General features: G+C 40.3%; 1 protein-coding gene across 1 annotated transcript in view; it reads right to left on the bottom strand.

Annotated features, from left to right (window-relative positions):
* The window catches only part of hydin (HYDIN axonemal central pair apparatus protein), a 677,137-nt gene that overhangs the window by 333,505 nt on the left and 327,762 nt on the right, over positions 1-15,870 (bottom strand). The window contains exons 19-22 of the mRNA XM_048605579.1: positions 13,949-14,187; positions 5,220-5,478; positions 2,555-2,611; positions 112-244 (exon numbers count right to left, since the gene is read on the bottom strand). Of these exons, the coding sequence (XP_048461536.1) occupies positions 112-244; positions 2,555-2,611; positions 5,220-5,478; positions 13,949-14,187 (688 nt within the window). The remainder of the gene's footprint in view (positions 1-111; positions 245-2,554; positions 2,612-5,219; positions 5,479-13,948; positions 14,188-15,870) is intronic.

Below are 15,870 nucleotides of genomic sequence, written 5' to 3'. Positions count from 1 at the left end.
TGCACATCTTTGGGCTGTGGGAGGAAACTGGAGCACCTGGAGGAAACTCACGCAGACATAGGGAGAACATGCAAACTCCACACAGACAGTCGCCAAAGGAATGAAGCGTACCTGGGTCGCTGGTGCTGTGGGGCAGCAGTGCAAACCACCAAGCTGCCATGCCACCCCATCCTATACAGACCATTGTGAGGCAGTGGGAGCAGGAGTGCACTGAACCTCCAGTTTCCATTCTGCCTTCATCAACCTAAAGAGAAATGTAAAATCCAGTAAGTCGTTAACATGAGGGACATATTCAGCTGAGGCTATTGCTCAGATAGAACACACCAGATTGCACACCCATTAAACATATGGAGTGGTGTTTATTTTTCAGAGTTAGGTAACTCAAAATACATGACATTTTTAATGCAATGTTTCACTCCCAGTAACTGAGCCTTGAAAGGTCTGTTCTTGGCTACATGCTGTTTTGCCACCTGATATAAAACACAAAAAGAACAAAACCTAGAAATTATTCACATCAAGCTGTTCTTCTGGACCCCAAATAACAAAAATCTCTTCTTTATCAACACTACTGTGTGGGAAGAAGCAGTGACAGAATCATGCTGGGAAATGTCATGATATTTTCAGCCTGTTGCAAAAAAAATTGACCCTTTCATTAAGTATTTATCAAATAATAAGAGCACAGTAACAGGGCAAAGACAATAACTTAGGACTTTAATTAGAACCCTCTTTGCTCTCCTAATGTCATTAGAAAAGTTTTACCTCCATAGTCATAGGTGTTCCAAATAAGCCTGTTACAGAGAACAATCAGAGCACAAGTGGATGCCTCATATCTTTTCAAAGGAGGACACAGCTGAATGGGGCTCAAGGATGGACATATTTGAAATTTCATACAATATAACTGAGCATTTGAATCAGCTTTATTGTCACATGTGCCTACATGAGTACAATGAAAAGTTTACAAATCTCCACTTATGGCGCCATCTTAGGTACAAAGGTACAGACTCTAGAGTAAAAATTCTTAGGAAAAGGATGAGAAAATAAAGAAATAAAAAGTCAAGCATTACAGACCGTCAAAAGTACAAAATCATAGTAATAAATTAGAAAAATAAAAGATCAACAATTCAGAATAACAGTCCTTCCGCGATAATTGAATAAAGGGAAAATAAAAGAAATTTAAAAAGAGAACTGAAGACATTGTCCACTTAGTCCTTTTCACAGCTCTGGGCTCGAGGACCCGATCCCCATTGGAGTCTCGGGCTGGATCCACTTCGATGCCGAAGAAAATGCCACATGGGGTCACAGACTGGCTGAAGCCGCTGCAAGGAGACCTAAACCGATGAAAACAGCCACCAAAGCTGCCGAAAGGACTGGCAGGCCATACCAGACCAGCCATGCCACTGTGAAGACACTGCAGAAACCTGAAGGAAAACCCGGGCTATTGGAATCGTGGACCTGGACCCACCTTGTCTTCAGCTGTCACTGATGGAGCCATGAGGAACAGCCAAGTCCCCACTTGATTCAACGCTGCAGCAGCCTCCTAGAACCTCCTTCCTCACCTGAAGCTGCCAACAGAAGGTTAGATGAACTTGAGAGAGCGGTTCATAGGAGAAACTCTGAAGGAAGTCAATAATGGAACATGTGACACATGTTGAGAGACAGCATGATAAACTAAGGTAAGTGATAGCAACTTACTTTACATCTCTCCCTATTTTTACCCTACTGATTTCAGTGGAAGTCATTGTCTTAGTTAAGCTGCACTAGGACAATAATAAATATCAGAGCCAGTTACCCTTTACTGTGAGATGAAGAAGGTTATCAACAAATTATCACTGAGTTCTAAGAGGGAAGAGAAGACTTTGCCCACAGCAGTTCATCAAGAATTTTACATAGAAACCTAAATGTTTATATTATGAACAGCAAATGCTGAAAACACTCAGCAAGTCAGGCAGCATCCTGGAGAGCTAAGGTTTCAAGTTCATCAGATGATAGATCATCAACTTGAAAGATAAACTCTATTTCTGTCTCTGCAAATGCTCCCTAAATTATTGAGTATTTCCAGCATTTTCTGTTAATAGTTCAGACTTTTCTTTTTATTATTTACCTTTACTTATTCATCAGCAGACTGAAAGAAGTACTATTGTGGTCATTACAAAATAAACGTAGGATTAATGCTGTCCTTGTATTTTTTAATTTTGTTGTATCGGGTAAATGTTCTGAAAGGGTTAATAATAATGGCAATACTAAACTCTACTAACCCAATAATGTCATAAGGACTTGGGTGTGGGGAAAAGCAGAACAGCTCTGGACCAAAATATATGTATCATTGAAGTTTCCTCATAGTTTTTGTAACAACGCTTATGATACCAATCTGACTTGTACTTGATTGTTATCATATAATAATCTGTACTTTGTTTAATACAATAGTCTCTTCTGTTAGATAACCTCTACTGCACTAGGCACTAGATCCCACCTAAAAAGTGGATGGTGACAGCAAATCTGCCTTTTGGTGACCAGGATTCCACCTAGCTCATACAATGTGGTGCCAGCGTATTACCTGATTTAGTTTAGCTGCACCATTACCACCATTTTTCTTTCTAATGCATGTTTGTGTCTAATAAATTTTAGAAAAAAATGTTAATTTATTAAATCTGTGAAGACTTTAATTTATTTTTGTTATTCCACTGTACCAAACTGATATAAACATTGCAAGAATTTATACAATGTGCAGTACGTGGATTGCGGGAATTGCAATCGCGCATGGTGTGCAAGGCCAAATTATTTAGCCTACACCTTTTGTATCATGGGAGTGTGAGGTATATTCATAGGAAAGGGTGTACAAACAGTCCCCTAGATTTGCAATCACGGGCCTCAACACAAACACCCCACCAACAACTTTCTTGCATGTTAGACAAACAGATATTTTATGGATATACAAAATTAATGGAATGGAATTAGGGCAAGGTGATTTGGAAAGGAACTTGTACTTCTAGAAATCCATCATTCTCAATGTCTACATCATTTGGCAGTTTAAGAACATATTGACGTGTATGTCCAGAGCACTGCAATTTAGATCTACAAAGTTGTTGCATGGAGGATAAAGCATGGACAGATCACAGCACAGAGATCATTGTGTTCAGTTCTAGTTAATTGTTTATTAAAATGATGTGTGGAATACAAAAGAAATCAATAAAAATGACCTCAAGTGTTAAAAGGGACAAGTTATGTGCAAAAATGAGAAAAGTCTGCAGAGAGATTCAGTGAAGTATATAAAACATTAATGCTTTAGGTATGAATTGCCTTTGAGATTTAATCCAGTTAATTTTTCTTCTGCAGCTTTTTAAAATGAATTTTGCAAAATAAAACCTGTATGTATTACTCACTATTTCGACCCGAAACGTCAGCTTTCCTGCTCCTCTGATGCTGCTTGGCCTGCTGTGTTCATCCAGCTCTACACCTTGTTATCTCAGATTCTCCAGCATCGGCAGTTCCTACTATCTCTGTAACAACTAATTAACTAACTAATTAAGTCTCAGAACTCAGTAATGGTCATTGCTGGGATACCAGAAATCTCAAGGAGAAGATTCATAAAAAACAGACTCCGAGGTAAGTCTCCAACCCCAGCGCCAGTCTCACTGTCCCAAAATTCCAGCCATGCATTCTTCTGTCTCATCCTCCTATTTTTCTGTACACACTTTCTCCTGGCACTGGGAGTAATCCACAGACATCTACATTTGAGGGCTTGCTCACTAATTTTCTACGTACCTTACTAAATTCTGGTTGCAAGACCACAGTCCCCCTTTCTACCTAATCTATTGATACCAACATGGACTATGACCTCCAGTTGTTCAGCCTTCCCCAGAAGAATGCCCTGCAGCCACTCTGGGATATTCTTGATTCTGAAACCAGGGAGACAACACACCATCAGGAGTCACATCCACAGCCAGAGAAACACCTCTCAATCTCTCTAAATAATGAATACCCTGTCATTATTGTTCCTTTCTTCTTCCTCCCTCCTGTTCAGCTGAGCTAATCTCAGTGCCACAAACATGGCTTTGACTGTACTCTCCGGGGGAACCAATGTCCAAATGGAAAGCCGATTTTGTCAATGGGACCCCAAGAGGCTGCTGCATTACATGCCTGTTTCTCTTAAGATTGCCTGGCAGTTACCCACACCCTTCCTTCCTCATCTCTAAACATGCTATCCACCTCAGCCTTCGGATGTGTTACAGTGGCTCCAGTCACCGTTTGAGTTTTGTATTCCTGCTCCTACGTTCGTCTGCTTCTGGCACTGCATCCATATCCAACGTTCTTGCTTGTTGACATTGATATGCTGTATTATGTCCTCCCACTGTCTTTGCAGATTACATGGAGCTTGAGCTGCCCTTATGTGTATTGATGAACTGCCTCATCCTCTCCGCTTCCTCAATGAACAGATCCAGTTCAGTATCAGAGAAATTTGAAACACACACTTACCTGCCCCCCCTCCCATTGCAAAAGAGCGTACTCTTCATCCTGATCAGCCCCTCTTCCATAAACAGTTTTAACACCAACTCCAGAGAGAGTGGGTCTCCCTTTTAAGAGATGTAGACTGGCTTGAAATAGCGCAGGTTAAGTTGTATAAGCATTGCACAAACATGGAGCCCTGTTGAGGGCCGCAGCTACTAACAGCATGGGTAGTGCTGACTACAGGAGACAATTACAAAAACGCTACCTGCACCACAAGTGACAAGCAGAGACTAATGCCTTATTATGATTCCTGTGCCCATTTTCAGGGGCAAATTTAGGCCCCTTGGAGTAAATAACCATAAAAAGTAATGAAAGAGGACAATGGCACAGATGTGTGGGACATCATCATCTGCAAGCCCCTTTCCAAGTCACACCTATTCTGACTTGGAACCATATCACTATTTCTCACTATTACAATGAAAATCTTGGAATTCCCACTCTAACAGCACTGTTCATACATCCACATCCCGTGGACTACACCTTCAAGAAGGTGGCTCACCATCACTTTCCCGGGGCAATTAATATTTGCCCAGATTCCTTATACAAATAAATTTTTTAAAAAACTCCAGACTTGTTTCTGACAAGAAATAGTTTGAGAGGTACATTGAGAGATCTTGGAAGCCAAAGAGCCTTTCCCAATGCCAAAAAACAATCATGCAAACAATAATTTCACACAAATTTCTACATGGTGTTTAAAGGAGAACATTTCTTACCATAGGACCATCTGATTCACCCTCTAGCATCAGTACAGCACTCCTGCCTGGTTTGAGGTCCATTCGCAGAGGTCTAACTTTGAAGGTGGGAACATAATGACCCATTACAGGAGAATTTTTATATTTCATATCACAAGGTGCAGGTTGTTTCTGTGGGCTAGGCTTAAAGATCCGGGGAAAGTCGACTGCCTTCCAGTATATCTGATGGCGTCGCCGTCCACAATTTGTCAGCTTAACTGAATAGCGGCAAACCTCGGAACTGTAACAAAGTAGGATACAACGAAAACAGCTATCAACATTTCAGGTTTATCACAGTTTTCAGTCATGTATTACATGATTGTAGTGGGCGAGACAAAGTTTCATTCTATCAAGATTTATTTGTCTTGCAAGTGCTACTACCATATAAAAGTAGATACATATATTTAATGGACATATAGTAATCACTCAAAGTTTCTATAACATGTCAACACTGCCTCCAATTGACAAAAGACAAGTAGGAGGGAACACAGGGACAACAGTAGATCATGCAGTTCTTCGAGCCTGCTCCACAACTCAATTAAATCACGGCTGCTCTATATTCCATTTACTCAATTTGCTTCCTTAGACGTTATTAACAAAAATCTATCATTCTCAAATAATGACAAGTTTGCATTTAATTGCATTGTTTCATGCCACTGCATATAAATTGAACAATTTTATAAATTTCCATACAATTACGCATAGCTGTAATTATGGAAATAGGCGACATCCAGTCAAAGAGGAAGCTAACTCCAATGAATTACTGTTTATTCAGATTAGTTTCAAAAGTGCAGAGTTTCAGACTACAATTTCCAGCAACATTTAAATCTAAAAATATTGCATGGTGCTTACCTCACCTAAGCCTTCAGTTTGACATCTTCTGTGTCTACAGAAGTGATTTCTCAATTACTCACACATTTAAGAGATGATGTACTTCTGACAAAGAATTCCAGTTGGAAGGATTCAGGATGACAGTTGGCCCCTGATGGTTTGGCAAACACGAAGATGAGCTGGGAGGTGTCAGCAGGAAAAATCATTTGGCTAAAGTAGGACAAAACTGTGGTAATGCTTGCAACGAGGGCAAAGATTCTGAAATCAAGTTGTTAAGGGGCTAGGAGTGTCCCACAGTCAACATCACAGTGAAGCCAGTCTGGCAAGAGTGTCAAAAAGTGATGCAGGGCAAGAGGGAGCAGCTGATGAGGTGTGTAAAGTCAGCTGAGTATTTATACTATCTTTATCACTTATAGTTTGTAAGGCCGTTGCCAAGACTTTATCATTTGTAAGGGCAACAGTGCAGAGTTTGAGAGAAGAAGTGCCCTGGAATAATTTATATTACTTGATTTTAAGGGTGATCTAGGGGTTTAATGGAAGGGGTAATTCATCATCAGAAAGCTCAAGGTCATGGTGTACTCCTTGTGTTCTACGTGGGATATCAGGTACAGTTCCAAAGCCCGGGGCTAGAACGAGTGCAATGTCTCCAGGTGCAGCTTCTGGAAGGCCAATTTTTGGAGCTGTAGCAGCAGCTGAGAATACTGTGGAGCATCCATGAGGCTGAGAGTATCATAGACAGCACATGCTGAAAGGTGGCAACTCTACAGGTTAACATTCTGCAGAGAGGGAGGGAATGGATGAGCACAGGAAGAGAAATTGGACGAGGCAGGCCGTGCAGGAATTCCCTATGGCCATTCCCCTGAAAAACATATATCTCTTCGGATTCTGTTAGGGGGTATGGCCTCTCAGAGCAAAGTAACAATAGCCAAATTCTTGCACTATGATTGTCTCTGCTGCGTGGGACTGGAAAAATAAGCATGGGAAAGATATAGCAATAGGAGATTCAATGATAACAGGAATAGATTAAAAAAAAAAGTTTCTATGGCTGCAAACAAGATTCCAGGATGGTTTGTTGCATCCTGAATGTTATTATGGGGAGGTGATGGCCTAGTGGTATTATCACTGGTGCATCCAACAATAACATCCAGATTGCACCAGTGTTAATCCAGAGACCCAGATAGTGTTCTGGGGACCCGGGTTCAAATCCCGCCATGGCAGATGGTAGAAATTTAATTCAATAAATATCTGGAATTAAGAGTCTAACAGTGACCACAAATCCATTGCCAATTGTTGGGGAAAAACCTAGCTGGTTCACTAATGTCCTTCCTTTAGGGAAGGAAACTGCCATCCTTACCTAGTATGGCCTACATGTGACTCCAGACCCACAGCAATGTGGCTGACATTGCCCTCTGGGCAATTAGAGATGGGTAGTAAATGCTGCCTGGCCAGCGAGGCCCTCATCCCATTAATGAATAAAGGATGTCCCTTATTCAAAAAGTGAGGGAGGCAGACAGTAGAAAAATGAACCAGTTAGTTTAACGTCTGTCGTTGGGAAATTGTTGCAATCTATTATTAAGAAAGTAAGACCAGGACAATTTGGAACATCAAAATTCTATCCATCAGAGCAACTTGGTTTTATGAAGGATAGTTCAAGTTTGACTAATTTGTTAGAGTTCTGTAAAGATGTAATTAGCAAAGTGAATAATTAGGATTCTATAGATGTAGTACAGTTGGACTTCCAGAAGGCATTTGATAAGGTGACCACAAAAGGTTAATACAGAAGGCAAGATTGCAACGGTCTAAAGGGTAGATTAGATACAGGATTGGATAATCGACAGAAAGCAGAGAATCGGAATAAGTGGATCTTTCTCTATTTGGCAAGATGCATCTAGGTCAATGCCACAGGGTTCAATTATCAGGCGCCAGCTATTAAAATTTATACTAGCAACTTGGATGCAAGGATAGAAGGTACAACAGCCAATAGCAGATTATGCTAAAATACGTTGCAATGAAGAAACAAAATATTTACAAGTGGATATGGATAAGTTATGTGAATAAGCCAAAATTTGGCAGATGGAGTTTAATGTGGATAAGTGTAAGGTTTTCAATTTTGACTGGAGGAATAGAAAGGCTACTTATTATCCAAATGGAGCAAAACTTCTCAGTGCTTCAGTACAGAGGGCTCTGGGTACCCTCATATGTGAGCCGCAGAAAACTAGTATACAGTTACAGCAGATACTAGAGAAGGCAAATGGAACTTAGGCATTTATTGCTAAAGGAATAGAATGTACAAGTAAGGAAGTGTTGCTGCAACTGTACAAGGCATTAATGGAACTACACCTGGAATATTGCATACAGTTTATATTCTCTTACTTGAGGAGGGATGTAGTCGCCTTAGAGGCAAGTCAGAGGAGGTTCACTAGGTTAATCGCTGATGGCATGCACTTCGGCACACCTGGGACTGATAAACCGGGGTAGTATTGGCTAGTCCAGTTGGGGATGGTTTAAACTAAAATGGCAGGGGGATGGGACTTTATGCAAGGAGACAGAGAAAGGGAAATGGGAAAAAAAAATCAAAAGGCGGAATAAGAAATAAGAAAAGTGATAGATAGAGAAGTCTAGGACAAGAATCAAACAGGGCCACAGTGCAAAATAATGTGAATGGGACGAAGAATATTAAAAAGGCAAGTCTTAAGGCCTGTGTCTTACCACATGGATCATTCACAATAAAGTGGATGAATTAGCTACACAAATAAATAGAAATGGTTATGCTTTAGTTCACATTACAGAGATGTTGCTGTAGGGTGACTATAGTAGGAACTAATGATTCAGCGGTATTCAGTTTTTAGGAAGGATGGACAAAAGAAAAAGGAAGTGGGTTAGCATGTATGGGTAAAATTTAGAAATACCAAGGAGCAGAAAAATATACTGGGAGTTGTATACAGGCCCCCTAAAGTGCAGTGGTAATATTCAGGAAGGCATTAAACAGGTAATTAGAGATGTAAACAATAAAGGTACATCTACAATTTTAGGTGATTTTAATCTACATATAGATTAGGCAAATTAAATCAGTTGTTACAATTCTTAGACTTTTCTGGATCAACAGGTCATCCTAGACTGGGTATCGTGTAATGAGAAATGAAAACTTAGCAATGTGGTTGTGTAAGGCCCTTGGGGAAAAATGACCATAACATGGTAGAATTCTTCATTAAGATGGAGAGTGACAGAGTTGATTCTGAGACTAGGGTCCTGAACTTAAATAAAGGAATCTGCAATGGTGTGAGGCACAAGCTGGTTACAATATACTGGGGAACGTTACTTAAAGTGATGATGATGGATAGGCAATGACAAACGTTTAAACATGAGTTAATTAAATGTAATATTTCCAAGTTTACAAATACTTCATATCTGGGCGGGAGGATGAACTGTGAGGAGGACACAGAGATGCTTCCGTGTGATTTGGAAAAGTTGTATGAGTGCGCAAATGTGTGGATGAAGTATAATGCAGAAAATTTGAAGGTTATCAACTTTGGTGGCAAAAACAGGAAGGGAGATTATTGTCCGAGTGGCAATAAATTGGGAAAGGGGGAGGTGCAATAAGATCTGGGCATCCTTGTACACCAGTCACTTAAACTAAGCATGTATTTGCAGTAGGCAGTGAAGAAGGCAATTGGTACATTGGTACAAGAGCAGAGATGTCTTGCTGAAATTGTACAGGGCCTTGGTAAGACCACACCTGGAGTATTGTGTACAGTTTTGGTCTCCTTATCTGAGGAAGGCTGTTCCGGCAATGGAGGGTGTGCAACTAAGGTTTACCGATCTGATTCCTAGGATAGCAGGACTGACATATGAAGAGAGGTTGGATTGGTAGGACTATATTCACTGGAGTTTAGAACAATATAGAAACATAGGAACAGAAGTAGGCCATCCAGCCCCTTGAGCCTGTTCCACCATTCAGTGAGATCATGGATGATATGTGGTGTAACTCCACATAACTGCCTTTGGCCCATATCTATTTGCTTAATAAAAAATTATCTATCTCAAATTTAAAATTAACTACTGACCTAGCAATCACTGCCATTTGTGGAAGCAAGTCCCAAATATGTACAGCCCTTTGTGTGCAGAAATGCTTCCTGACATCTCCCCTGAATGGTCTGGCCCTAATTCTCAGTCTATGCCCCCTAGTTCTAGAATCCCCAGCCAGCGGAAATAGTTTATCTTTATCTACCCTGTCTTTTCATGTTAATATCCTGAAGACCTCGATCACTTGACCCCTCAACTTTCTAAATTCTAGAGAAAATAGCCGACTCTTTCCTCATAACAACCCCTCAAGTCCAGGTATCATTCTTGTAAACCTACACTGTACTCTCTCCAAGGCCGATATATCCTTCCTAAGCTGTGGTGCTCTGATCTGCTGACAGTACTTCAATTGAGGTCTAACTAGAGTTTTGTACAACTGAAGTATCCTCATACTCCTGTCTTCCAGATATAGCGTGCAACATTCCATTGGCTTTCTTGATTATTTCCTGCATCTGTTTCTGATGTTTTAAAGAGCTTTGCACCTGAACTCCCAAATCTCTTTGGACATCCATTACACTTAACTTCATACCTGCTATCCTTTTTCACTCCAAGATGGATAACCTCACATTGGTTACATTGGACTCCATCTGCAACAGTTCTGCCCATTCACTTAGCATAAAATTACAAAGGGATATTGATAGACCATCATCTACACTGTGTAGAATGCCACTTTTGTGTCATCAGCAAATTTGGATATATGACTTTCTATGTCATTATCCAAGTCGTTAATAAATAGTTGAGATCCTAAGACAGATCCTTATGTGGCACCACTAGTTATATCCTGACAATTTGAGTATGAATCCATTGCCCCTACTATCTGTCACTTGCCATTCAATTAATTTCTCAGCCACGTCAGTAATTTGCCTTCAATTCCATGTGTTTCTGCCTGAGTCACAACTTAAGGATACACAGCAGGCCATTTAGGACTGATGCGAGGAAAAATGTCTTCATCCAGAATGCGGTTAGTCTGTGAAATTCTCTGCCACAGAAAGTAGTTGAGGCCAAAAACTGAATGTTTTCAAGAAGGAGTTAGATACAATTCTTAAGGCTAAAGGGATCAAATGACATGAGGAGAAAGCAGGAACAGAGCCCTGTGTGCTGAGTAGGATGATCAGCCACAATCATATTGAATGGTGGAGCAGGCTTGAAGGGCTGATTGGCCTACTCCTATTTTCTATGTTTCCATGAGTGAGCAAATTTAGTTCAGTTGGCGATGCTGAGTGTTCAGGTCAATATATGGAAGTAACCGAAAATCACAAGGTCTTAGAGTAGCAACTACATCTATATCCTTCTTAAACCTCAGCAAATCCTGGAATTCAGCAGTCTATATCCACTTCGATATCAACATGAACCTTTGTTCTTTCTCAATCCCAACTAACGTGTCATCCCAGGATGATGCCCCAACAAATTTCACACTTTACCTGAATGAGTGGAAGCAAAAATTCCACAACCATTCCAGCAGTTTCCCATATAATGTCAACTGGAGAATACAGGAATAGCTGAAACTTTGTTGGCTAAGGTACAACTCAGGAATAAAGTGGGGACCATTCACAATTTTCAAGTAGCTGGCAACAAGTCATCTCCAACAAGACAGTGAATCTATCACTCCTTGATTTCAAGTGACATTATCATGATCAAATTGCCCAACATCAACATCCTGGATATTGAATTGGATTAGAAATTAACCTGAACATGCGAATGATACTGACTAATTATTAGCTAAAAGTTAGTCGGAGTCATACAGCATAGCTTTAAACCCACCATGTCTACACAGACCAACAAACACCAAACTACATCCATCTCATTTATGTGCACTTGGTCCATAGCCTACTATGTCACCGCATTTTAAAAACTCATCCAGATGCTTCATAAATGTTGCAAGAGAACCTGCCTCTACCACCCTCTCAGGCAGTGCATTCCATACTTCTACCCACACTGGGTGAAAAAAAATTCTTTCTCAGAATGCTTCTAAACCACTTCTTCCTCACCCTAAACTCTTAGAGTTGACTAATTCTTTCTCATACTCACTAACTTGGTTGAGTTTTTTGAAGAAGTGACAAAGAAGATTGATGAAGGCAGAATGGTGGACATCGTCTCTATGGACTTCAACAAGGCATTTGACAAGGTTCTGCATGGTAGACTGGTTAGCAACGTTAGATCACATGGAATTCGGGGAGAACTACCCATTTCGATACAAAATTGGCTTGAAGGCAGGAGACAGAGGGTTGTGGTGGAGGATTGTTTTTCAAACTGGAAGCCTGTGACCAGCGGTCCACTGTTTTTTGTCATCTGAACAAATGAGTTGAATGTAAATATAGGAGCAATGGTGAGTAAGTTTGCAGATGACAACAAAATTGGCGGTGTAATGGACAGTGAAGAAGGTTATCTCAGAGTACAATGGGACCTTGATCAGATGGGCCGATGGGCTGAGGAGTGGCAGATAGAGCTTAATTTAGATAAATGTGAGATGCTGCACTTTGGTAAGGCATATCAGGGGAGGATTTACACACTTAATGGTAGGATCCTGCGGAGTGTTACCGAACAAAGAGACCTTGGGGTGCAGGGTCATAGTTCCTTTAAGTGGAGTTGCAGGTAGATAGGGTAGTGCAGAAGGTGTTTGGTACACCTATCTTTATTGTTCATTGCATTGAATATAGGAGTTGGCATGTCATGTTGCAACTGTACAGGACATTAGTGAAGCCACTTTTGGAATACTACATTCAATTCTGATCTCCATGCTATAAGAATGATGTTAAACTTGAAAGAGTGTAGTAAAGATTTGCAAGGGTGTTGCCAGTTTGGAGGGTTTGAGCTATAGGGACAGGCTGAATAGGCTGGAGCTATATTTCCTGGAGCGTCGGAGGCTGAGGGGTGACCTTATAGAGGTTTATAAAATCATGAGGGGCATGGATAGAGTATATAGCCGAGGTCTTTTTCCCAGGGCATGGGAGTTCAAAACTAGAGGGTATAGGTTTAAGATGAGAGGGGAAAGTTTTAAAAGGGACCTAAGGGGCAACCTTTCCATAGAGAGGTTGGTGCATGTATGGAATGAGCTGCCAGATGAAGTGGTGGAATCTGGTACGATTACAACATTTAAAAGGCATCTAGATGGGGACATGAATAGGAAGGGCAAATGTGATCAGATTAATTTAGGAAATTCGGTCAGCGCAGGCAAGTTGGACAAAGGGTCCATCTCCATGCTGCACAACTCTAAGACTCTATGACAAGTACAGACTTATCACTACATAAGGAATTGCAAATGATACTGAGTGCACTGCAATCATCAATGTCATCCCTGCTTCTGATCTTATGATAGAGGGAAGGTTATTAATGAATTAGTTGGAAGATGGTTGGGCCTAAACCACAAACATGAGTAATGCATTCAGTAATATCCTGGAACTAAAATGATTGGCCTCCAACAACCACAACCATCCTTTGTGCTAGGTATGATTGCAACCAGTATTTCTCACTGCTAACCACTTGACGGCAATTTTACATGGGCCCCTTGATCCAGTTTTGATCAAATGCTGCCTTGATTCTCGACTTATCTCTGGAATTCAGCTGTTTTCTCCATGCATGAACCACAGATGTAATCTGGTGATATTTCCAATTACCAAAATTCTCATTAATTCAGTTTTGTATAAGGAAATATTAGGATGGGTGACCAAAACCTTGCTCAAATAAGTAGGTTAGGAGAATTGTACCCAGTATCCCTATTCAATCTCTTCATTTCTAATCAATATCCTACCCAGCTTTGGCAAAGGAGAACACATCCTCTCAGTCTTTGATGTGACACTCACCTAAATATTGCTCCAAGGTTAAGAACTGGACCGAATGGTTTATTGGGTACAATGGTTGTCCCAATTCCAGTAGCTTGCACATGAATACTCCTTGTATGGCTGTTCTCTACTTCCAAGTGTACCTTGTCTTCTGACCAGATTGTGTCATCAAGATGTGCCACAACATATAAATCTTTGTGTTGAAGAGGAGGGATCACCATTTCACTGGGTTCCAAACGCCATTTTGGGTTTTCTAAAGTCTGAAATCAGTCAGATTAGGGACAATTTATTGATATTAATAAAATTGAAACATATCAAATCTGCAAAGAAACATTACAACTGGATCCAGAGCACAGAAGTTAAAATGACTGAAAGTGCATGAACACCAAATTTGTTAACATTTTCATTAAAATAGCAGTTAGTGAAGTTTATAAAATAATATTAAGTGTTCCCAGACTAACATTGCACGATTTAACTTTTGGCTCTAACGTCTTTAGTAATGCTATGTATAAAAGGGTCAAGGAAATAGTCAATTAGTAAACTAAACTGTTAATGTAAAGCACAAAATGTACCCAAGTTGATCAGAAATTTCTAACACCACATTGGAATTTTCTAAAGCTAAACCTTGTAGGGCAGCTCCAAAAATCAGGAGGGAATAAAAAACAGGCCAGAATGCGAATCCTAAAGTCCTCCTCCATTTCTAAACCTGCAGTTTTCAGTGACGCAGGAATAGGAGTGGGGTGGGAGCCTTGCACACTGTGAGTTAAGAAGTTGTTAGCAATGGGCATTTTAGAACTTCTGCAATTTTCAACAAGGTGGCTACATTTTGGAAGTCTTTCTAAGTTACAATTGATAAGTGGAGATGCGTCCAGCCGTGATCCATGGATTACAAATAAGGAGCTTACAAAATGTGACAGAAAGGCATTGACCCTCCCTCCCTTTACAGTTCATGATGAAATGCTATAGCTGTGATATATCTATATTTACTCAAGTAACTAATAACAGTGTTGTGACTTTCAATGGTTGTTGACCATTGTTGTCACATAGCTTTTTCTGACAACTGGCAAGCTATCAAGAGAAGGGCAGTATTTGAAAAGGAAAAAAGTCTTCAAGTGCAATAGAAAAGGTTTTCCATTGGATAAAACTCTGTTTCTCAAAGCATAGCCCAATGTCAGATTAATAGCTAATTGTTTAATTTTTCCCCATGGCTTTTACTAAATCTTTATAGTTCAACCATCTGTTGTGTTTCAAAGCTTTGACAGATATTTGAGCTTTTAGCTCTCTTTAAAGGTTCTGAGAGATGCTGCTCAGCACGATATTTTGAACACAAATATTCAGGGAAATGTTAATTTGATGGATTTTTTTAACCTTGCAAACCACTGGTGGATTTTACTCAGTAGGGGTTGCTTACATAGCTATGCAGGGGAACATGTACATGCTTATTTTCACAGACCTATGTCCTCTGGAAGAGCATAATGGTTTTTAAAAGTGGCTATTAGGTGCTATTTGTTTAATTTGGCATTTTATGAGCTTATGAAGACTTCCAAATATTATTATGTTGCTTGTCACTTTGGTTTATTGAGGACACCAGGTGAGTGGATGAGGATAAGTGGGGTGGTGAGAACAAGAGTTGAGGAAGGATGAGAGTAGTAGAAGGTAACAACTAGTGGTGGGGTTTTACACTAATCTGAGTAACTGGGTTGATCTCTCTGCAAACAGATGCAGGTCACTTAACCTGGCCACTTCAGCATCATCCTCTCCTTTGTCACCAGGTCATGTCCACCTCCAGCAAATGAAAATTCTGCCAGTAAGCACTGCCAGGACAGGGCCAGGATCATAACATTCGAAAAATTCCTGACTGTTAATTCCCACTCCCTCATGAAAATACAGCCCATTTACTTTGTATTACAGGAAAAGTCAAAGGTTAGTCTATACTCAATCCA

This window comes from Rhincodon typus, chromosome 15, assembly GCF_021869965.1.
Source record: "Rhincodon typus isolate 14 chromosome 15, sRhiTyp1.1, whole genome shotgun sequence".
NCBI classification, from domain to species: Eukaryota; Metazoa; Chordata; class Chondrichthyes; order Orectolobiformes; family Rhincodontidae; genus Rhincodon; species Rhincodon typus.
The sequence above is the reverse complement of the archived record's forward strand: the minus strand, read 5'-3'. Positions and strand labels throughout refer to the sequence as shown.